Source organism: Jaculus jaculus, chromosome 5 (assembly GCF_020740685.1).
Source record: "Jaculus jaculus isolate mJacJac1 chromosome 5, mJacJac1.mat.Y.cur, whole genome shotgun sequence".
Lineage (NCBI taxonomy): Eukaryota > Metazoa > Chordata > Mammalia > Rodentia > Dipodidae > Jaculus > Jaculus jaculus.
Genome location: NC_059106.1, coordinates 139033184 through 139058428, shown reverse-complemented (window position 1 = coordinate 139058428; position 25245 = coordinate 139033184). Strand labels below are relative to the sequence as shown.

General features: G+C 47.3%; 1 protein-coding gene across 1 annotated transcript in view; it reads left to right on the top strand.

Moving 5' to 3' along the window:
* Nucleotides 1–3601, top strand: part of Xxylt1 (xyloside xylosyltransferase 1) — a 167260-nt gene extending 163659 nt beyond the window's left edge. The window contains exon 5 of the mRNA XM_012947879.2: nucleotides 2162–3601. Coding sequence (XP_012803333.2) covers nucleotides 2162–2561 — 400 coding nt within the window. The 3' untranslated portion in view covers nucleotides 2562–3601. The remainder of the gene's footprint in view (nucleotides 1–2161) is intronic.
* The last annotated feature ends 21644 nt before the right edge of the window (nucleotides 3602–25245 follow it).

Here is a 25245-nt window from a genome sequence, read left to right as displayed (position 1 = left end):
CTGCACCTGAAGGTGGTCTGTCTTCTCTTGAATCCAGCAAGCTTGTGGCCAGAGCATTCTTGCCTCATACAGTGAAGCTCTGGGGAGCCTTGCAGGCAAGGGTGCCCACAGTTGTGGATGGCCTGTCTGTTCCCAGCTTGCTGAAGGATAGAAACCTTGGAACACCAGAGTGCTCTGCCCATGGTGGGTGGAGTGCCATGGGCTGGGTGGCAGCAGTTCAGCATTCTTACCTTGACCTGCTCCTGCCTCTCCTGCTTCGACCAGATGATCCTTCCTAAGGCCAGCTTGGTGTTCTGCCTGGTACTGGAGAAGTGCCTGGGGAGCCTACCCCGCTACCCAGGCCCCGTTCTCTTCTGGGTCCTGCCTGCCTCTTTCTTCCTCCTTCCTGATAAATGCTCCTGTCCCCACCACTGGAGGAAGAATTGAACACCCAGGTAGCACCCATTTTCCCACTAGAAGGTCCCTCATCTACCTAGCCACACTGTGCCACTGTACTGACCCAGGTGTGCCTGGCATAGTTGTAGCTGGTCATGAAACTAACCACTTAGCCCTAGGGTAGAAGGCTGACATCTGGGTGATCCCATCTCTGCAGGCTCTGCGGCCAGAAGGCCCACAGCATCTCAGCTCTCAAGGTGTATTCTTGCCAAGGTGGTTATCAGCCAGCGGGCGCCACAGCCCCACTCTTCTAAGAGCCTGATCCTCGCCGAACTCTTAACAATGAGTCTGTGTGCTGTGCTGGTTGGTGTCCCAAGGGCGTGCTTTTCCCTGGCCAGGATCAAACTCCCACTCCCTGTGTGATATGCGAGACCACAAGGAAGGCTTGTCCGTGCCCTTACCCAGGCATGTGTTAGAAGTGCGAATGGAGCCGCTGCAGTTCTCCAGAGCTCTGGCTCATTTTCCGCTGTGCATCACGCTTCTGTGAGTAGCCAGGGCCAGTGTCTCCACAAGAGCCCAGTCGGTGGCCCTTGCACAGCGGAAAGCAGGTTAGTGTAGCCACTTGCATTCTTCGCTCTGAGGACCTGGGCACACCTGCCCTTCTGTCTCCTCTTTTCTCCACATCACTGGCACTGTTACTGGGCCTTGCAGAGAGTGCGGTCTCAGGTACCCCATTCCCCCATCTCTTACAGCACACAAACCCTTTCTGGTAAGAACAGAGGGCAGTGACTAGTGTATGCAGCATGCCGTGTTACTCATGGGTGATTTCCAGATCTTTCTTCCCTCCCCCAAATGAAAGGACTGGGATGGGGGACCCAGAAGCATTCCCCCAGTTGTCACACCCGGTGAGCTTAGATTGGTTTTCTGCAGCTGCCATCCACCCTGCACCTGGATATGTGACCAGAGCTGCCTCAAGACCCCAGCCCTGCCCAGCCGGTCAGAAACATTAGGCTTAGGGTCATGAATGCAGCTTGGTCCTAAGCACAAAACACATTTAGGGACTGGAGAGATGGCTTAGTAGTTAAGGTGTTTGCCTGCAAAGCCAAAGGATCCCGGTTCGACTCTCCAGGCCCCGCGTAAGCCAGATGCACAAGGGGGCGCATGCATCTGGAGTTCGTTTGCAGTAACTGAAGGCCTTGACATACCAATTCTCTCTCACACACACTCCCTCCCTTCCTCCCTCTTTCTCTCAAATAAATAAGTAAAAAATATATTTAAAAGATCAATTTGGTTCAGTCTTAATTTGGTCACTTAAATCTATTTTACCAGCCACTGTTCAGAATCTTCCTCTTCCTCTTCCTGTCTGCCCTTCTCCAAGATCACAAAGACAATGGTATGAGCTGTCTACATTGCTGCCATCTGAAGAACACAGACTTCTGAGTCAGGTGTCTGGGTTTAGTCCCCACTTCTGCTGCTGACCAGCTGTGTAACTGGGCAAGGGACACTCCCGACACGTTGTTGTCCGTAGCTGTGAGGTGACGGTCCATCGACATCATTCCCCTGAGGTGGCAGAGGTGGTGGAAGAACTCGGGGCTTGGACTCAGAGGACCTGGCTTCAGGCTGCTGCTCTGATACTGGTGGCGTGACATAGATGCTGTGGCTCAGGTTGCCCCTGTTTTTGTCACCGTGGAAGGGAGTTAAGAGCGGTGGCCGTGAAGACCTATAGGAAGCAGGGCTGACAAGCTCATTCGCCCCAGATGCTCCTAACACTGTTCTTTCGTTGCAGGCACACGTTCTGGCAGTTTCGCAACGAGAACCCCAAGACCAGGGTCGGTGACCCTCCTCCCGAGGGGCTCCCCGGCTTCAACAGTGGGGTGATGCTGTTGAACCTGGAGGCCATGCGCCAGTCCGCACTCTACAGCCGCCTGCTGGAGCCCGCCCGCGTGCAGCAGCTCACTGACAAGTACCACTTCCGCGGCCACCTCGGGGACCAGGACTTCTTCACCATGATTGGCATGGAGCACCCGGAGCTCTTCCACGTGCTGGACTGCACCTGGAACCGGCAGCTGTGCACCTGGTGGAGGGACCATGGCTACAGCGACGTCTTCCAGGCCTACTTCCGCTGCGAGGGCCACGTCAAGATCTACCACGGGAACTGCAACACCTCTATCCCCGAGGACGACTAAGCGCCGGCCCCCCTGCCAAGCCCTGGGGCCTCCGGGCTGAAGAAGGAGGGGACACCGCGCCGGGAGCCACGTACCATGGGCCTCCCCGCTGGTCACTACGCAAAGCACTGCTGGTGCTCAGCCTTTTTTCCTTCCGGATGCCAGGCGGGCTTCATGAAGGACAGACACATGGACATCTTCCTGTACACTGAGAAACAGCATTTGGAGAGAAGGAAGGAAATGGCATCCATGCCCAAAGGAATCAAAATCTTTCTAAAGAACTTGCTTTCCTTAGACCAAATATAGGTTTCATTTAGATGGCTTCTTCTGTTTTGTGAGAAAGAGCAAACAACCCCAGTTGCTGCTAGTGAGCCGAACGAGTGAGGCAGGGCTCTGCCATGCAGATCAGAGTCTCAGACTCCAAAGGAATGCCAGCCTTCCACATTCTCATCCAAGAGGTCATCCACCCCCTCCCGGGATGTTCATGTTGCTTGGTGTGGGCTTCAAGAGTGCCATCTCTCTAGAGAAGGCCTACTGGGCCGACCGGGACCCACATAAGTCTCCTTACTGTAGCACCCGTAGCTGTCACCTTCTGGTTACGTCACAGCGTGCCGCTTTCCCGTATTGTCCAAGCCCACTCCAGGTGGCCTGTCCGTACTAAGGAATGAAGTCCACCATCAAAGAACAAAGATTGGCCATGCCAAGAAGACATGTAAGAACTGTTCATGTTGGTAAGCCTCACTCCAAAGAGCAACCCAGAAGTTCATGAATTCTTGGAGAAGATAAGGCTCCTAGCCTTATCATCATTCTAATCTGCTTTAAAAAACGTACTTTTTTATTGCAAGGTGCCAGGTCCTGTACCTTCACAGAGATGAGTGCCATTTCTGTGTTTCTTCTTGTGCTGCTGCGAGCAGGCTGCGAACATGAAGCCCCTGTTGGTCCGTGACAGAGTCCAGCAGACGCCTTCAGGCGAGAAATGTGGAATTTCCATTTTACTTCATTTACTCTTTCATTTCTTTTTACAGTGAGAGAGAATAGCTAATAAATAATCTTTGTGGACACTCCTTTGGTTCATGTTGTTTGTTCTCCGTTCCCAGCGCCCAGCCGCCTGAAGGCTCTGAATGAAGATGGAATCAGTCAATATCATCTAGCATCCCTCTTGCATGATTGAGCCAAGTGTGCTCACAGTGGGGCTCTAGGACTAAAGGAAGCGCTAGTCTGTGGGTACGGGGGGGTGGTGTTGTTGTTTGGGGTTCAGAGTACTAAAGAGTCTCATTCTAGGTAACGGTAGGTCCATCTGTTCTAGGAGCAAAGCTGCCCCCTCCCGTCCTGTGCACTTTAGCCCTGACTTGCAGTTGCGTTTGTGCCTGGTGAGGTGTCACACACACACACACACACACACACACACACACACACACACACTTTCTGCTGGACTGAATCCATCTGTTCACTTTTCTACTTGGTTTCCTATTTATAACTTCTGGTTATTGGATGCCTGCCATGTGCCGGGCTCCCTGTTGAGGATTCACGTACACTATTGACAGTACTCATAACAACCTCAGCAAGGTCATTGCAATTCTAAAATTGATTGTATGAGAAGAGAAGATGTAAACAGAAGCATATACTATATTGTTTATTGTAGCATTTTTTATTGTACAAAAATTTTGGAAGGAACTCAAAATGTTGACTGGGGAAGTAGATAAATAACGCACTCGGCAACCACATAATGGAATACTTGATTTAAAAAATCATTTTACGGGGCTGGAGAGATGGTTTAGCAGCTAAGGCACTTGCCTGCAAAGCCAAAGGACCCAGATTTGATTCCCCAGGACCCACATAAGCCGGATGCATGAGGTGGCAAATGTGTCTGGAGTTCGTTTGCAGCAGCTAGAGGCCTTGGTATGCCTATTCTCTCTCTCCCTCTCATCTATCTGCCTCTTTATCTCTCCTACAAATAAATAAAGATAAGATATTTTTTAAAAAATCATTTTATGCTGAGCATGGTGGTGCATGCCTTTAATCCTGGCACTCGGGAGGCAGAGGTAGGAGGATGACGGTGAGTTCAAGGCTATCCTGAGACTAGATAATGAATTCCAGGTCAGTCTGGGCTATAGTGAGACCCGACCTTGAAAAAAACAACAAAAAAAAATCATTTTAGGAGGGGCTGGATAGATGACTCAGAAGTTAAAGATGCTTGCTTGCAAAGCCTGATGGCCTGGGTTCAATTTCTCCAGTACCCACATAAAGCCAGACACAAAAAGTAGCACATGTGTCTGGAGTTCCTTTGCAGTGGCAAGAGGCCCTGGCATGTTCATAACTCTCTTTCTGCCCTTTTGTCTCTCTCTTAAATAAATAAATATATTTTTGAGAAAATCATTTAGGAATATTAAATGCATCATAAAATGTTTATAGTATGCTATTGAGTAAAGAATGCAAAATAAGATGGGCATGGTGGCACACGCCTTTAATCCTAGCACTGGGGAGGCAGAGATTGCTGTGAGTTCAAGGCCACCCTGAGACTCCATAGTGAATTCCAGGTCAGCCTGGGCTAGAGTGAGACCCTACCTCGAAAAACCAAAAAAAAAAAAAAAAAAAAGAATGCAAAATATAAGACCATATGTATAGAGCGTCCTTTCATTTTTACATATATGTGTGCATACAAGCAGAGATACACATATGTGAAACTACACGTATATATAAAAAGAGGAAGAAGCCAGAGCAAGCCTCTTCTGTATTTCATTAGTGTTCAGCTTCTCAAAAACCATGTTTCAAATACTATATTAATAAAATAATTATTTTAATAGGAAAAAGTAGATTTAACTCTAGGGATTTTTTTCTGCAATAATTTCATTAATTAAAATGTTCTACACTACAAGTGTCTTTTGTTGTTACAAAGAAAAACATTAAATTAGTCAACATGGGCAAAAACCCAGCAGTGCCTCCCTCCTCACTAGTGACCTTGACCTTACCACTCTGTGAACAGCAGGGTCATAGGCAGCAGGAAGTCCAGCTGGACTGGCAAAGGTGCCAGGGGGCCCCTTGCTGTGGCGGCTTATAGTGTTGGTCAACTTGACAGGACCTAAGACCACCTGTGAAAGATGACCTTGGTTAGGTGAATTGAGGCGGGACGTCCCACCTTAACGGTGGGCAGGGTTCTGGACTGTATAAAAAGGAGGGATCTGGCTGAACACATGGCTCTCTGCTTCCTCACTGGAAGTGACCAGCTACCCCCACTGCCATACCTCCCCCAGCCAGGGTGGAAGGAAGCCTGCCACTGTAAGCTGAAGTAAACCCTTCTCCTGTGACCTGGCTTTTGTCTGATCTTTTGTCCCAGCCACAAGAAGAAGGTAATTGCTACTCTTGCGTGCCTTGCAGCTTTGGATAGGTCTTGGAGCGTGGGCTCCTGCTTAGGACCCTCGGTAATCAGAACTGTGCAAATACAATTACTATGCTCCTTTTGCATCACAGAACTTTCCCTGTCAAGTACATGTCTATATGTATAAGTAGACCAGAAGTCTGAACAGAACAGTTCTGAGTACTAAAATAAGATACTTCATAATGTTTTTTAAAATATTTTATTTTTATTTACTTATTTGAGAGAGAAAAGGGGGGAGAGGGAGAGAGAATATATGGGCACGCCAGGGCCTCCAGATGCTGCAAACTCCAGACACATGTGCCACCTTGTGCATCTGCCTTATGTGGGTCCTGGGGAATTGAACTTGGGTCCTTTGGCTTTGCAGGTAACTTCTGAGCCATCTCTCCAGCCCTCTGATTTTCATCTATATTAATTTCCACAGATTTCATAATAAAGGTGTGTAATGAATGTATTTGGAACCACTGCTTTGTAATTACTGGCATGTATGCCAGTTGTTTTGTGGCTCATAGTTGGCCATGGTTGACGTCACCGGCAGGAAAACAGCTAGGTAGGCTGCGGGTCTGTGTCTTTCCCGTGAATACCCTCTTCTAGTCTAAAGAAAAGTAAGCTAATAATAGCAGTGCCAGTCCTGCTTCCATTGTCAGAGAATATCATCTTTTGTGTGTTCACAAAGTCCCCTCCACATGTGATAATGGCCTTTGGAAAGCTTGTGGGCTTGTTGACGAGAGTCATTCTTGTTATGTGTGTCAAGCCAGACACACTGCAGTGTCCCCCTCCATAGCATGTCATCAAGCCACAGAACATTACATGGGTTCAGTGGATACTCAACCTGGAGCACACCAGAGGCAAGAGCAGCTGTGACTCGGTGCCTGCTCCAAGGCCAATCCTTGGCTTATTTTAACACTTCCTGGCTGATTGTTTGGGAAGCTAAGCCTGGATCTAGACGTGGGCATGGTGGTACAGTGAAGGCATTGTCACCTGAGATGGAGCCCTATCTGCTTGAATCTACAGCTGTCTCTCTATCTAGGCCATCTTGGATAAACAAGGTCACCTCTTATCCCATTTCTTTTAAAAAAATTTTATTTATTTATTTATTTGAGAGTGACAGACACATAGAGAGAGGCAGAGAGAGAGAGAGACAGAAAGAGAATGGGCGTGCCAGGGCCTTCAGCCACTGCAAACAAACTCCAGACGCGTGCGCCCCCTTGTGCATCTGGCTAACGTGGGTCCTGGGGAATTGAGCCTCGAACCGGGGTCCTTAGGCTTCACAGACAAGCACTTAACCGCTAAGCCATCTCTCCAGCCCTTTTTGTAACTTTTAAAATATTTTTTAAAAATTTATTTGAGAGAGAAAAAGGCTCAGAGAGAGAGAGAGAGAATGGGCACACCAGAGCCTTAGCCCCTATAAATGAACTCCAGATATGTGAGCCTCCTTGTATGCATGTATGACATTGCAGGCTTGTGTCACTGTGCATCTGGCTTACGTGAGACATGAAGATTTGAACATGAGTTCCTAGACTTCTCAGGCAAGCACCTTAGCTGCTAAGCCATCTCTCCAGCCTTTTTTATTTTTTTAACTTTTTAAAAAATGTATTTGAGAGGGAGAGAAAGTCAGAGAAGGGGCACACCAGGGCCTCTAGCCATTACAAACGAACTTCAGAAGCATGTGCCATCTTGTGCATCTGGCGTATGTGGGCACTGGGGAATCGAACCTGGATCCTTAGGTTAAGCAGGCAAGCACCTTAACCACTAGGCCATTTCTACAGCCCTCTTATGCCTATTTCTAGACCTAGGTCATAAGAACTCCTGCAAAAGACAGCTGTAGGAGGGAAGGCAAGAGATACTTAAGTTGTGAAATAATGCAGAAGTAGAAGGGATTTCTGGTAATTATTGTTTAACAATATTATTTTTTTAAATTTTTTGTTTATTTTTATTTATTTATTTGAGAGTGACAGACACCGAAAGAGGCAGTTAGAGAGATGGAGAGAGAATGGGTGCACCAGGGCTTCCAGCCACTGCAAACGAACTCCAGATGCATGCATCCCCTTGTGCATCTGGCTAACGTGGGTCTTGGGGCGTCGAGCCTCGAACCAGGGTCCTTAGGCTTCACAGGCAAGCGCCTAACCGCTAAGCCATCTCTCCAGCCCCAATATTCTTTTTTAATGATAAATACACTGCCGTTTCTTGGAGCTCATGTGTTATATGTAGTCATATGTTTGCAAGCTGTCCACTCTGCAGAAGCCGAAGGGTTGGGGACTGCCTCAGCTCACTGGTAGCTTTATTTTTGAATGTTGAGAAGTGTCCTCCCCATCTTCTGTTTCTATAAAAAGAAGGGGTTTCTGTGCAGTGCCTCTGTCTCTGGCCACGTATGGAACAGCAGTGTTTTAGTGCGTCCACTGGGGCTCACACAGGCTGTAGCAGGGAGTCCACATCAAAGGCAGACCTCCAGCCTCCACTCAGTGCTCACCAGCTTGCAGTTTATGACCATACAAACAACTAAACCTCACCGCTGAGTGGCGGCACACTCCTCCGCCCCCATTCTGGACAGGCCAGGCGGAGTGCAGGCAGAGTGTGGAGAACTGTCAGCCATCAGAAGAGAGTTAACTGCCTTCCCAAAGAGCCCTCGCCCTGCTGTTTAAGATCCGTTGACAGCTGTGCCAGTTCGAATCTTGTCTTTAGCTTTGGGCTTCTTTGACCAGCTCCTGAAGGGCCCCCCAGGAAAGACCGCTTTGCAAACAGACCCTCATCCCACAAGTCACTCCTGGGGAAGCCCTGAGTCTCCAGCTCCAGCTAGGGAGACCGGGTGGAGCACCCTGAGGACACACTCAGTGGACCGGCCTGCACCCAATGAGTGTGCCCAGAGAGAAGGGTGCAGTGAAGGCTCCTGTAACCAGACAGGCTCAGTTCTCAGAACATCTCCAGTGTACCCCACACTTTGCTGCCCAGCTGAAGGCCGTGCACCCTCAGAACCCAGGGCATACCTCCAAGGTCAGCCACCCTCCTCTCTCAGCCTCTCTCCTCAAGCATCGGGCTTGCACAAATCCTTCCCTGGACCCAACAGCCTGTGATGCCAACATGAATCTCCAGCCTGTGCAAGATCATGTAAAATGGGCGTGAGGAGAGCCTATATGGGCCCCAGGAAAGGCAAGTTAATGATATTTTTCTGCTCCCTATAGGCACTTCTCTTAAATTTATCCTGCCACCTTTTACCATATCCTAACATCCCATCCCCCAACTATTCCAGCTGCCACCTGTGTCTCTCTCTATGTTCCCACAATACAACGCTATCATTTGGAGTCTGGGCACGTTAGGCAACTGTTACATGCCCCCTTCTTTCCTCATTCACCACTGCCTTTGAGTTTTGCCCCTCATCAGAGGATGCTGCTGTCTTCTCCACCCATGCATCTGCCCAGGCACCTCCATCAGTTCCCCCATCCTTGCTCTTCATGGCCCTGGTGAGCAGTTCTTAGCATGGTAGATTCAGGAGCCTGGCTGCTAGACCATGAGGCAGAGCAATACATCCATTTTGACCCAGTAGTACCAGCTGTTTAGAGAGTGGAAGCCTCCTTCCCTCCCCCTGCAGCAGGAGCCCTGCTTTCTGCACATGTTTCTGGGTCTCCGTGCATAGACACACACGGGTCACCCTCATACTGGCATCTGCCAACGCGCATAGCCAATCCCAGCAGGTCCAAACAGCGCTTCCCGTAGTCTGCGATGGCCTTACGGGAGGCTCACAGCTGAAGAGCGAGAGTTCCTCCAGGCAGGTGTCTGCAACTTCCGCACTCATGAGGCACGTGGTCAGGGAACCGGTTAATCCTCTTCTGTTCAGGCAACAGACAGTGGCAGCAGCGCGGATAATCCCCCGAGGTTAAGTGCACACACGTTTAGGAAAAATGTAAGTACTTGCCTGTGGTCGCAGGCTGCCGCTTCATGGCACATTCAAAACCATATCACCCCGTCCCACCCTTCAGGAAAATTCTCCTTGATCACGAATCCAGGAAGGTGTGCTCAGCCCAGCCTTCCCTGGGTTGGGCCTTTCTTTACACATCTCTTCCCCTGCCCGGCACCATCCTGCCACCCACCATGCTTTGAAATATCTTGGCTGTGGCTCCCACAGCCCTGACCCCCAACTTCCTTGACGACCCCCCTACAGCTAGCTTCACTTCTGTCTTCTTGGTTCATGGGCTGCGAGGATTCAGGAATGAATGCCTTGGTCCATGTGCTCCCTCCCCCCCCGATGCGCCCTGATGCCTCACCTATCAGGAGTCTTGTGGGGCTCTGCTTGGACGTCATCTTTCCCCATGCTCACCTCCCTTCTTTCCTCCCCTTCCTCTTCTGTGAAGACCCAGCTTGAGGTGGAGGAAGCTCTTCTTGGACCCCAGCTGGTATTAGTGACCCTCACCTGTGCCTCCTTGTATACCTCAATGCGGGATGGTGGCAATTTTTGCTTAAGAGTTTTGTAAGAAAAATAACAGCCATACTGGGAAATGGTGAGCATGTCCTGAGGGTCTTGAAAGAAGCCAAGGATGAAGGCTCCTGAGGCCTCTGACTAATAACATCCTGCGGGGTCCTGGACATGGCCTGCAGTGCGCATGAGGCCTGGTCAGGAGTGGGGCCTGTGAGCCCAGAATTACGGCAGGGAAGAATGTGGAAGAGAAGTATGCCAACACTGGTGGACTGACCTATGGGACCTTTACTCTTCTTAACACAGATCAAGCCTGCTTTTTTAATTCATTCATTCATTCATTCATCCATCCATTTATTTTTTGGTTTTTTGAGATAGGATCTCACTCTGGCCCAGGCTGACCTGGAATTTACTATTTAGTCTCAGGGTGGCCTCAAACTCACGGCGATCCTCCTACCTCTGCCTTCAGAGTGCTGGGATTAAAGGCGTGCGCCACCACGCCTGGCAAGCCTGCTTTTTAATGGTGTCCTCTCTGCTGGACACCACACGATGGACTGCCACCATGGGTTCCAAGGGACGCAGGATTTGCGAGAGTGACATCTAGTATTGCACAAAATCCTCTGAACTCCTCACACCCTTCAGCCTCTGCCCCTGCCTTTGTGTGGGCACCTTAGAGGCCGAAAGAGTGGCATCCTTATGTTCCCAACACCTGACCACATGGCCTGGCATGCTGTTAGACACTCATCACATCTCTGGTTCTTGACCACATGAGTAAAAGAAAGCTGCATTGCATGATCCATGGAGAAAAGAAATGTAGCAATGGAGTTGCAGTCCAAGAGGGAAGAGGGGAAATGTAGGCCCAGCGCACCTGCCTGTCAGGCTTCCCTGAAGAGCAAAGGAGGGAGGAATGGGAGATGCCTGAGCAGCTGTGGAGGACTCACACAAGGGCAGACTTGGGGGTCATGAGCAGAAGGATCACTCGAGGCAGGAAAGCTGCCCTATCGCCAGTGCGGAATATCTGCATTCATATCTATTCTTTTGTTGAGCTTCAGAACTTTCTGGAACTTGGCATGCCCTGTGGGGAGTGCTTTGCTCCTAAGAGTCCGAGGATCATACGGAAAGGGGCCCTCGATGTTCTGTTATTCCTGCTTGGTGGGGCTCACTGGGCGACCCTGAAGTGCAGGTGGGGGAGAGATGTGCTGAGGGGAACGGGAATCCTGTCCTGGGGTACACCAGCAGAGGCCGCTGAGCAGGAGGTGGGACCTGAGCTGGCCTGAGCACTTTGCCCTGGATCTCCAAGGCCTGTCTCCTACCCTGTCCTCGACCCCAGCAACTCTGAGAACTTCTCTAGGCTCCAGAGCATGTTCAGGCCCCAGAGGCCCAGACTGCTTCTAGGAAGGGGACCCTTCTGTAAGTAGCTATAGGACCAGGCTCTCAGAAAAACACGTTCTGCCCTCCCATCTTTTTCCCCTTGCCGCTTCCCATGTGGCGGCCTCAGTTTCCCATAAGAAGCAGCACAGAAGGCACACAGAAAAGACAGGGCTTTGGGAGGAAGGAGTGGCACCACCCGCAGGACACCCCTCCATGGACACAACACTGTGCCCAGAACGGACGTTGCTGGTTTGATTCCTGTGCCCTGCCCAGGGTCGACCTCAGTGGTTTGATTGCTGTGTCTGGCTGTTCCCAGAACCAAGCACACACTCGTGACCGGGTAAAGCCCTGAGAAGGGAGAGAGTCCATACAAGGCACTTTAGAAAGCAAAATTCAGACTTCTTTTTGAAGACTACAACTGATATCCTTATGAAGGAAGAAGACTAATGACTTTAAAACAAGTCGGTCTTTTTGACCACGAAGCCTTCTCAAGGATCGTCCTGCTTCTTGTTATACAAGGCAGTGGGGCTCTTCCCTCTGCAGAAGGTCATTCACCCCAGCTACTCTCCTGCTTTGAACCCTATCTTTCACTTCCTGTTTCTCAGGGTCTTGGGGACAGGGACAAGGAGCACTTCTCCTGACCAGGGGTCACAGAACTTCACAGTTCACAAAGTGTTCACATGGAGCCTTGACTTTTATTTACACGACCTCATGTTGCCTCACAGCAATGGCCCTGACAAAAGGGAGAGGACAAGACTCATTATTGCCATCTTGCAAACTCCGCAAGGCGAATTATTTGCCTTTGACTCAGTTTGCCAGCTTGGCAACTGGTGCCAGGGCAGAGAACTTCTGACTCACAAGTTCTTTTCTCAGGAAGCACTAAGTGGGTTCCTACTTAAAATCAAACAATGTTCTAGGTGCTGGGATAGAGCAGTGATCAAAACAGATGCATCCTTCGTGGACATTGGAGCACACCTTCTTCAGCCTTCCACGGTGGACTGAAGACCGGCGGCTCTCCAGGCATCCTCCGGGCCTTCAGCACCAGGTTGGGACTGGGAGCCATCCAGCCTCATGCACCGAGCAGCTACTGGGTTCTCTTACTCACCAGCCTGCAGACGGCCACTGCTGGACTGTCCAGCCCTTATCATATCAGCCAATCTAATAAATCCTTTTATATTATATCTTCATTTTGTTGGTTCTGTTACTCTAGAGAACTCTGGCTCATACAAGCATGAAAGACAGAGAGCCAAATAGGAGGGGAAAAAAACAAACAAACATTGAGGGCTGGAGAAATGGCTTAGCAGTTAAGGCGTTTGCCTGTAAGAACCCAGGTTTGATTCCTCAGGACCCATGTAAGCCAGATGCACAAGGTGGTGCATGTATATGGAGTTCATTTCCAGCAACTGTAAGCCCTGGTGCACCCATTCATTCATTATCTCTCTCTCTCTCTCCCTCCCTCTCTTCCTCTCTCTGACTCTTTCAAATAAATTAAAAAAAAAACACTGAGAAGAAACAGGGAATAAAAACAATGCACTCAAGAAAGAAATAGATGTAATACCCCAAGAAAAAGAAAATGTCCAAATATATTACTTCCTCAAACCATCAGAATGTACTACTTCTATGAAAGACAAATAGGGCCTATGAAGAAAAGAACAGTCATAACTAATAAAATGTTCTTGGGAATTAGAAATGACAGCTAAGATTGAAAATCCAATCATTACATGATAGGCATGGTTAGGTGATAAATTTGAAGAAACCTTTAAGAAAGTAATGAAGGGAAGCAGAGATTTAAAAAAAAATAGGGCAAAAAAAAAAAAGTTTCAAATCCTAGAAGGTCAAATAATCTCCCTGATGGGAGTTCTAGACAGAGAAATAAGAGAAAACAGGAAAGATATTATCAAATAAATAATAGAAGAAAAGGCCCTAGAACCAGAGGGCATGAGCGCCCTGTGCAGTGAATGCTAAAGGACTGCATCAATGCACTCCAGATGAAACTTAGGATAGTAGAGAGAAGGAAAGATCCTAGAAACTGCCAATCAGATGTGAAGGTAGAATAAAGGCATTTTCATAGACAAAAATCTCAGAATGTTGGCTTTCCATTTCCCATTAATTTCCTCAGGAAACTTCTGGAGGAAGACTGCACCCATGAAGAACTGAACCAAATAAATTGATAAATAAATAGAAGGAGACAGCATGGAGCCCATCAGGTGAGGGCTACAGGGAGGGCTTAGCTGCATGGCCCGAACTGAAGCAGGAGGCCGGGTCAGAGTCCCTGAGGAAAATTCAACTAATAAATTCAGTGACTTATTTCACCAAACAAAGCAATACATTGGCAGAGAACAGGGGTATATATAGGCTGATCTAGTCACATAGTTATTTACTTAAAAAAAACTAATTAAAATTATTAAGAGGGGCGGCAGACATGGCTTAGTGGTTAAGGTGCTTACCTATGATGCCTAAGGACCAGATACACAAGGTCACACATATGCACAAGGTCACACATGCACATAAGGTGGTACAAGTGTCTGGAGTTCAATCTCAGTGGCTAGAGGCCCTGGCATGCCAATTCGCTCTCTCCTAAAAAAAAGAAATAATAAAAAATGACTAAGGGGCTGGAGAGATGGCTCAGCAGTTAAGGTGCTTGCCTACAAAGTATGACAACCCCAGGTTCAATTCCCCAGTGCCAACATAAAATGAGATGCACAAAATGGCACATGCATCTAGAGTTTGTTTGCAGCTGCTGGAGGCCCTGGCATGCCCATTATTTCTGTCTATCTCTCTTTGCTCGCAAATAAAATATTTAAAAATTATTAATTCTACAACACCAGAAAACAGCGTTTTAAAGAAAGTAAATGCATTCACTTGGCCTATGAGTAAAAAAATTCACATAATCATATCAGTAATATACTATAATAGAGCTTTTATTTAAAAAAATAAATGTATCCGGGTATGGTGGTGCATACATTTAATCCCAGCACTCGGGAGGCAGAGGTATGAGGACTGCAGTGAATTAAAAGCAAGCCTGGGACTATATAGTGAATTCCAGGTCAGCCTGGGCTAGAGTGAGACCCTACCTCAAAAAACAAACAAAAACAAACTTCAATATAAGGAGAAAAAAATAAGCATTTCAATACATTACTTACCATAAGAAATAGTTAATAAGAAATGTGTGGGCTGGAGAGATGGCTTAGTGGTTAAGCGCTTGCCTGTGAAGCCTAAGGACCCCAGTTCGAGGCTCGGTTCCCCAGGTCCCACATTAGCCAGATGCACAAGGGGGCGCACACGCCTGGAGTTCGTTTGCAGAGGCTGGAAGCCCTGGCGCGCCCATTCTCTCTCTCTCCCTCTATCTGTCTTTCTCTCTGTGTCTGTCGCTCTCAAATAAATAAATAAATAAAAATACTTTAAAAAAAAAAGAAATGTGTAAAATTGCTCATGATAGGCTAGCAAGATGTACATACTGTTTAAAAACATGGAAGTGATAGCTCGGTACTGGAAGGAAATGACATGCATAGAGATTGTTTCTGAGAATGTATGGAGAGGGTAGAGAAGGTTTCGTTGGCTTCTTAAGCATAAGCTTTTTTTTTTTTAAATCAATCTGGGTTTTAAAAACAATTTGCATGCAATGTTTAGGTAAAAAAGATAAGCCACTGATGTTTAACGTTTTGGGATTAGTTAAAATCAATAGAGAATGCAAGTGGTTGGGCTGGAGAGATGGCTCAGCAGTTAAGGCACTTGCCTGCAAAGCCTGTGATCCAGATTCGATTCCCCAGGACCCACGTAAAGCCAGATGTACAGTGAGGCATGCATCTGGAGTTCATTTACAACAGCTGGAGACCCTGGCGGCCCTGGCACACCCATTCTCATATTCATTTTCTCCCTCCTCTTTGCTTTCTCTCTCTCTTCTTTCTATCTCTTTCTGCTTGAAAACAAATGCTTTGCTTTAAAGAGAGAGAGAGAGAGAGAGAGAGAGAGAGCAGGTAGGAAGAGGCAACTCCAGGCCTCTCTTAGATGCTGAGCTGAGGACGATGTGTGAACAAAGGAGACTTGTGCTGGGAGATGGGAGCTAAAATCAAGTAACTCAGACTAAGTCTTTCCAAGTGGAGTTGGAAAGTTACAGAAAGATGGTACTCACACCTGCTAAGTGTTAAAACACACAATGCCCCACTAGACTTGGATGAATAACTGAAGACTGTGACCTTGGAGCTTAACATCCATCAACTGGAATGTCCTCATTACCCCACCAATCAGATGGGTTTGCAATTTAGGATATCTGCCCTGCAATGAGCTACCTGCCTTTAAAAGTATCTACTTTGGAAATTACTATTAAAAAGAGAAAGAGAGGGCTGGAGAGATGGCTTAGTGGTTAAGCGCTTGCCTGTGAAGCCTAAGGACCCCAGTTCGAGGCTTGATTCTCCAGATCCCATGTTAGCAGATGCACAAGGGGTGCATGCATCTGGATTTTGTTTGCAGTGGCTGGAGGCCCTGGTGTGCCCATTCTCTCCCTCTCTATCTCTATCTGACTCTCTCTCTGTCACTCTCAAATAAATTAAAAATGAACAAAAAAAATTTAAAAAGAGAAAGAGAGAGAGAGAGAGAGAGCAAGCACTGCGTATGGTGACACACACCTTTAATCCCAGCACTAGGGAGGCAGAGGCAGGAGGATCGCCTTGAGTTCAAAGCCACCCTGAGACTACATAGTGAGTTCCAGGTCAGCCTTGGCCAGAGTGAGATCCTACCTTGAAAAACCAAAAGAAAAAAAAAAAAGAAGAAGAAAAGACAGAAACCCTATCTGCAATTAATTATCTATTTGCAATGTGGGCCACTATTCAGGGCTGTCAGGATTTAATGTACCTAAGTGGCAATTCTCTTGTTTTCAAATAAATGTTATTCCCTTTAGTTAAGAGAGGGAAATGAAGAGTGAGGGGGTTAGAGAAGTCAAGAGAGGATTGGGGTTCTAGCATGAAGGAGTGTTTGACTGAATGAAAGACATCACTTTAAACTGGATCCTTTAGACATGACCAAACCAGCCTGCACTTCAACCTAACTGTGGATTTAGAGTGATGTCGTTATAGCACTTCAACTTCTGTCCCCGGCGAGAACAGTGGGATGGGAACTCTGTGCTGAGCCCAGTTCACACTAGTGTGGAAGAGCTGATTGTTTATACCTCTGGAGTTCTGTGATCCTGTTATTAAATACAAAGGTTATTGAAAGTTAAATTATCTTCACTTTGTGTATGTGGAGGCGGTGCTGGGGATCAAACCCAGAGCCGTACACACACCAAGCCAATGCACTACCACAGAGCTACCCCCAGCTACTAACTAAATCATCTCTAAAGCAAAGGTAGTTAGTACTTGAAACTCATCAACTTTAGTTGCTAGATAGGCTCTTGAGTTTATTATCCCATGGTGAGAATGCTATTTGAAGATCACTAGCTAGCATTTTCTCCCAGCTCCATACTGGTGATACCACATTGGTAATTTGAAGTGTGGGAATATCTACCCCATTGAGACTTACAAATGCCACAAGCCAGAGCTATTTATTCCAGAGACCCAGTGGATAGGTTTGTACCAGAATCCTACTGCTTTTGCCACTCTTTATATACTTCTCTTGCATGTCCAAATGAGTGGATGAGCAGATAGTTGGTGAGTGGATGGATGACAGGTGGATAGATATAGGTGGTGTTGCAGTCAGGTTCGCATTGCTAGTAGAAATTGCCCAACCAAGAGCAGCTTGTGGGAAAAAAGAGGTTTATTTTGGCTTACAGGCTTGAGGGGGAAGCTCCATGATAGCAGGGAAAACGATGACATGAGCAGAGGGTGGACATCACCCCCTGGCCAACATAAGGTGGACCATGGCAACAGGAGAGTGTGCCCAATACTGGCATGGAGAAACTGGCTATAACTTCCAGAAGCCCACCCCCAACAATACACCACCTCCAGGAGGCTTTAATTTCCAATTGCTAACAGCTGGGGAAACTAGCATTCAGAATACCTAAGTTTATGGGGGACACCTGAATCAAACCACCACATTCCGCCCCTGGCCCCCATAAGCTGTTAACCATACATGATTTAAAATGGAATGCATTCGGGCTGGGGAGATGGCTTAGTGGTTAAGCGCTTGCCTGTGAAGCCTAAGGATCCCAGTTTGAGGCTCAATTCCCCAGGACCCACGTGAAGCAGATGCACAAGGGGGCGCATGTGTCTGGAGTTCATTTGCAGTGGCTGAAGACCCTGGTGCACCCATTCTCTCTCTGTCTGCCTCTTTCTCTGTCTGTCGTTCTCAAATAAATAAATAAAAATAAACAAAAAAAACTTTAAAAAATGTAATGCATTCATCCAACTTTAGAAGTCCCCATAGTTTCTATCAATTCCAATGATGTTCAAACATCCCCATAGTCCAAGATTTTCTAACTGAGCCAAAATACCAAAAACTTTCCCCAAAACCCATAATAGCACAGAATAAACATTCCCCCTGAAAAGATGGCATTGGGCATAGCAAAGAAATAGTCAAGCAATACATGATTTAAACAGGACAAACACCAAACTCTGTAGCTCCAAGTCTAACAACTCTAGCCAGTAACAACTCTCCAAGTCTGATAATTCTACCCAGCAACAAGTCTCTGGAGTTCCAATTCCACCCCTCCAGCTAGGCTACTCACAGGCCTGGAAAACTTCATCAGGCCGGCAGCTTTCCTTAGCAGCCATCTTGTGGTCCTGGTATCTCCACTGGGTCTCCACTGCAATCCACGGTTCATCCTCATGGCCCCATGGGGTCTCCATGCAGGCAACCAGCAAACCTGCTTCACACTGCCCATGGCTATTTCCAAAACACAAGAAGCAGTGTTGCAAACCCAGTGACCTTCTCTTTCCTGCATTTCTTATACTCCCCAATACCAGGTATTTTTACAATTTGTTAATCCAGGGGCAGGGAGGGGGGTAGAATAAAGCAGACTTTGAAGAACAGGGCACTCCTTGAGCACTCAGGCCCCTTCAAGAGTCTGCATTCTTCTTGTTGCCCCAGTTCAGGTCATCTGGCCCAGTCTCAAAGGTTGTAATCTCTCATTGCATCTGAATGGGCAGCAGTTCACCCCAAGATTTTTCTTTCTGTGCCATATCCCTCTGCACACACCAGTTCATTTCTACAAAAAGCTCCCTGCACAACTTTTCAGGACACAGGCATAACAGCAAGCTTCTCACACAAACTGCTAGCCCAGTCCAAGCAAAGCTCTTTCTCACCCTCATAAGTCAAACCTCACAGTCCACAGTTCTCACTGCATTCAGGTCTTTCAACTCTGACCAGAATAGTCCATCAAGCTGTACTTACAGCACTGCAAGGCATCTCTTAGGCCAAGGTTTCAAGTCCTCCCACATTCCTCTTGAAAATTAGCTCCAAAAGGCCAAAGCCACACAGTCAGGTGTCTAGCAGCAATCCCACTTCTCGGTACCACTTTACTGTTGCAGTCAGGTTCGCATTGCTGGTAGAAATCACCCAACCAAGAGCAGCTTGTGGGAAAAAAAAAAAAGAGGTTTATTTTGGCTTACAGGCTCGAGGGGGAAGCTCCACGATGGCAGGGAAAACAATGATATGAGCAGAGGGTGGACATCACCCCCTGGCTAACATAAGGTGGACCATAGCAACAGGAAAGTGTGCCAAACATTGGCAAAGGGAAACTGGCTATAACACCCATAGGCCGACCCCCAACAATACACTGCCTCCAGGAGGCTTTAATTTCTAATTGCTATCATCTGGGGAAACTAGCATTCAGAATACCTAAATTTATCGGGGACACCTGAATCTAACCACCACAGGCAGGTGGATGGATGGATGGATGGATGGATTGTTGGTGGCAGGCAACATAGTTGGTGACTTGGCTTTCTGACAATCACTAGAGACTAAAGAGACCATGTTTCCAGGGCTTGAAATGGCAGAGTGTAGAACAGAGGAACTACCAGAGCCCTACATTTAGCTAAAAGGTATAATAAATCTATTCCTCCTTGCCTGAGCCTAAGAAGAGAGCAGCTTGCATGAAGAAGATGGACCATTATCTCCCCCTCAGTGTTGCTGGGATAACACATCATTTTCTACCGAGGCCGGAGATACCTTCCTTCTCTCCACGTCTGCCAGTGGCACAGGCTGCAGCAGACAGGACCATGTCTCCACTGACACCCCTTCTTATTCTCATGGCACTTTGCTAGCTCCCCAAAGAAACCACTCAGGCCATAGAGAGGGACCAACATGACCCGAAGCTTTCTAATGATAAGGTGGGATGGTGGCCAGAATTATGGTTTGTTTTCCCTGGAGAAATAGGTTGGGTACCAACTAGTATCTCTAGTCTGCCCTTCAAGCAGCTAGCGCCCACCCCAGACCTGCTTCTAATACTTAGTGTGACCCCGTATGTATTAACTCACCCTTCTAGACCTCAATTTCACATCTGTAAAGTAATGAGATGAGTTTAGATCAGTACCTCCATGTTATATGCTATTTTCAGGGGGTAAATCATCAAAAATGTTTCTTGGGAAAATGTTTAAGAAACTCTACACTCACACAGACCCTGTGGTAATTTGAATATATGTCCCCCATAGGGCCAGGTGTTTTAGTAAAGCTTGTAACTTGGACCTCCAGTGGCCAGGCCAGAGAAGGTATCACTGGGTAAAAGGACCTGAATTCCAGCTCAAAGGTATGCAGAGAAGTGTGTGCTCTCACAGAGTCCCTACTCCTTGCTTCCTGTTTATGCTTGTTGCTTTTGGTTGTTTCTCTCTGCTTGGGTGTTTAGAAGTGGTAGCTTCTGCCACTGATGGAATTCCCCCTGGATCTGTAAGCTTGAAATAAACCCCTTCCTTCCAGAAAGTGTGTCTGGTTTGGATATTCATCCAAGCAATGTGAAGTTGTCTATAGCAGACCACTTTCTTGGGAAGTCACAGCTCATTAATGGTACTTTATAGAATCTTTGTGTGTAAATGTATGGTGCGTGTGTGCATGCGCATGCATTCCATAGTGCACATGTGTGGGTAAGGGGGAAATTTCAGTGTTGGTCAATCTTCACTGTCCACTTTATTTGAGAAAGGGTTCTCTTGTTGTTCACCACTGAAAACACCAGGCTAGCTGGCCCACAGGCCTCTGGGAATTCTCCTGTCTTCACCTCCCATCTTGCTACACTGTGATTGCAGATTCTGCAGATGCACACAATTGTGGCTGGTTTTATTTGGGTTCTGGGAATCCAAACTCAGGCCCTCACCCTTCATGGCAAGCACTATAAAGACTGAGCCTTCTCCCAGCCTGGTGATACGTTTTTACTTACATGAGTGTAGCAGACAGCTTTAGGTCACTGAGATGAACTTCCAGACTAGGCGCCATTATGAAGGAAAGGATTTATTAAAGCTTACAGAGCCAGGGGAAGTTCTATAATGCAGAAGAAGCTGGCCTGCTTTCATAGGTCCAGGCAGAGAGAGAGAAAAGCCAAAAGCCACACAGCACACTTTAGGAACTCCAGGTGAAACTAGGCACTTTGCATATCTTTAGACTGGAATTTCAAACCCAACACTGCACCTTAAGATCCATCCAGTGATACCTCCTCCAGCCAGGTGGCTGTAGAACCAAAGTGCAAACTAATAAAACACTGAATATATTGGGGGCCATCTGTCCATAGTACCAAATTCTGCCCCTGGCCCCCAATAGATTCAAAGCTATCACACATTGTAAATTGTGTTCAGTCCAATTTCAAAGGTCCCCATAGTCTTTAGCAACTTAAGATAGTTCTAAAGTCCCAAGTTTTATCTAAGATTTAACATTGTCTCTTAGCCGTGAGTCCTGTAAAATCAAACAAATTACACACTTTCAACATATAAAGGCATAGAATAAACATTTTCAACTAGTGTAAGTCATAGCAAGGAGAGACTAGAACAATGCAAATTCAGCCACCATCAAGTAAAGATCAAACTTCTGTAGTTTAAGTCCAGTGATTGGCAGTCTCTGGGTTTTTCATTTTTGCCCCTCCAGCTTGGCTGAATAGCCAGGGAAAACTTCTTTCCATAGCTAACAGCCTCCATGGTAGCCCTTGCACAGTCCTGGCATATCCAAGATGTCTTTAGGTATCCATGAAAACCACAGTCCGTCTTCCAAAGGCTCTTCCAACCTATCAGGGTCATCATGTCCTGTCTCATTCCATATCTCAGCAGCAGCTCCTGGAACCATGTTGTATACTTTTTGACCCACTCTATGTATTTTTTATGCTTTCAAAACTAATACCAGGTGTGCAGGACACAGACATATTTTTAATTCAGGGACAAAATAAATCATAACCTTGAAAAGCAGGTTTCTTCTTCAGTCAACTCTTTCCCAAAAAAGTTTGTATTTCTATCATAGTCTTTCCTCAGGCATTCTCTCCATTGTTTTCATGTAAAGCAGTTTGGCCATCTTCATTAAGATTGCTAGTGTGTTGACAATAGCAGCTTCATAACTTAAAACCAGTCTCAGTGTCTGTAACTTTAACTTGTGGGAGGTTTTCCAACTTAAAATCTTAAATCTCTCAGACCAATACTTTCAGCCAAGCATATCAGTCCATAGCAAATTTAACCTTGATCAAACTCTCTGGGCCTGGGAGCAGAATGCAACCAGCCCTTATGTCAGTAGCTCAGTTCCAACAATGTCTTCTGCAGTCTTTCCTTTCCCTTAGAAAGCTCATAAGCCAAGACTCAAAGTTTAATACTGTCTGCACTTAGCATTCTTAAACTTTCATCATAGTAGTCCATAAAACTTGGCTTGCCACTCCAGAAGGCATCTTCAGTTGCAAGTACCAAGTCCTCACCTGTTCCTCCAAAACAAAATTCCAAAAGACCAAAATCCACATGGTCAGATTCATCTCAGCATTCTACCCACTCCTGGTACCAATTTCTGTAGCAGAGAGCATTAGGTCACTGAGATGAACTTCCAGACCAGGCACGGTTATGGAGGAAGGGATTTAGTAAGGCTTATAGAGCCAGGGGAAGTTCTGTAATGACAGGTCTAACCAAAGAGAGAAAAGCCACAAGCCAAAAGCCACACAGCACACTTTAGGAACTCCAGGTGGAACTAGGCACTTTGCATATCTTTAGATTGGAATTTCAAACCCACCACCATGCCTTAAGATCCACCCCGTTACACATCCTCCAGCCAGGTGGCTATAGATCCAAACTACAAACTAATAAAACACAGAATATATTGGAAATGACATATATATATATGTCTCCCAGGGGACTGATATATATGCCACACTATTTAAACATGAAAAGAGTAAATTGTATTGCAGTGGTGACCCATTGGAGATCCCGGGACCACGAGATGGCTGCTAAGGAAAGCTGCTAGCCCCAGATGAAGTTTTCCAGGTCTGTGAGTAGCCTAGCTGGAGGGGTGGAATTGGAATACCAGAGACTTGTTGCAGATCAGAATTATCAGACTTGAAGATTTGTCACTGGCTAGAGTTGTTGGACTTGAAGCTACAGAGTTTAATGTTTGCCCTTGTATTGATATGCCCAATGCCATCTTTTGCAGTGTGAATGCCTATTCTGTGCCATTATGGGTTTGGGGGGATTTAAAGATCTTGGAGTAAGGGGAGGTATGAACATCACTGGAATTGATAAAACTATGGGGAATCTTAAAGTTGGGTGAATGCATTGCATTTTATATCATGTATGGTTATATACATGGGGGCCAGGGGCAGAATGTGGAGGTTTGGTTCAGGTGTTCCCCCATAAACTTCGGTGCTCCGAATGCTAGGTTCCCAGCTGATGGAGATTGAGAATTAACACCTCCTGGAGGCAGGTTATTGCTGGGGGCGAGCTTATGGGTGTTATAACCAGCTCCCCCATGCCAGTGTTTAGCACACTCTCCTGTTGCTATGGTCCTCCTTACGTTGGCCAGGGGATGATGTCCACCTTCTGCTCACATCATTGTTTTCTCCTGCCATCATGGAGCTTCCCTCCATAAGCCAAAATAACCCTCTTCTTCTCCCGCAAGCTGCTCTTGGTTGGGTGATTTCTACCAACAATGCGAACCTGACTGTAGCAGTGCTCCAGAACTTTCTGACAGAAAAGCTTCAGCTCCCCCCTCCCCTTACTCTCCCATGGGGTGCAGGATGGTGGTACCACACTTGAGTTGTGTCTATTCTCCCTCCCAAGGACGATTGTCAGCTGTTCCCAGTGCTTTTGTGTCTGGGCAAGCTCTCCCACCCATAAGACTCCTTCCCTTGGCCACCCAAGTCAGCTGCCTTTGGATGGCTGTTGGCTCTAATCTCACTCCAACCATGGCTGCTCTGCAGCCCGCCTGTGTCCCTCCCTGTCATGAACCACAAACTTCAGGTTTACTACGTATCTGGACAGCCGCAACCTCTGCTCTATTTTCCATGCCCTCCCCGATCTTGCTCCTGTTATAGATCATAGTCCACTCAGAGTTAAGAAATACATGTCTTTCCTTTGCTAGGGCCTGCGTGGTCCTTGAGGACAAAGCTCCTACTTGGCTCAAGGGCCCTAGCTGCTGGCTCTGGGCAGTTGTGGTAAGACTGGAATCAGCCCACACCGCCTGAGTGTCACAGGGCACTTTTGGGACCAGGCTCCTGGTTCCCTCCTGAGTTCCCTCTGAGAGACAGGAGGGAAAGGTGGACAGATGGAAGCTTGGCTATGGCATCCCACAGACCAGCCGTGACCCTCTATCTACCATTTATGAAACACTGTGAAGAGGAAATCTGAGGAATGCAGTTCATGTTCAAAGGCACTTAGATGCTGGAGTCCTGGGAGCTGTCTTTGAGGAAATTGTGGGCTGAAGTTAATAAAAAAGTCATAAGCGATCGCTTTCATGTGTGTGGCATGCTCACTATTTTAAGCGTTTCCACATCCCTTCCAATTCCCATTTAGAAACACTGGGAGGGCATAGAAGGACTGGGAGGGTGGGCAGAGAGACCAGGGCCCGACATGCCACCCCATCATGTAACTCTTCAGGTCCCCTGTGGCCGAACAGCCAGCATCTGCCCCTGCAAAGAGCTATGTTGAAGACAAAGGAGGGAAAAACACTCATTTTGATTTATGACTCTCATTTGTTTTAGAATTGCTATGGTGGCTGACTTTATCCTATTCTTGTTTGAATAACATAAATATGTACCTGTCAAGAACAGTGGGCAGGCAGGGGCCTGAGGGAGGGACCTCTGCTCTGAAGAGGGTGTTGGCTGTCAGAATGTAACCAGAATGGTGTGGACTGGGGGGGGCTAAGCATGTCACCCACAGAGTGGCTCCAGGACACCCGACCATGGAAGCCAGAACCACTGAGAAGCCTGGGGGTGACAGGTCTGGCGTGTACCCATTCTTCATAGAAGATGAGTGAGAGGGCTTTTCTCAGGCTCCCTGCACAGCCCCACAGGAGGCCTCCAAAGCACTGCAGCCAGGCTGGTCCAGGAGATGATCCAGGGACCTGTCCCCACTGTTGAGTCCACCCTTAGGAGAAATCAAGAGCTGGTGGGAGCTGACCACTCCTGCAGCCCTCCAGGCCTGCTGTCCATGGCTGTCCTCACAGGCCTTATATGTGGCTAT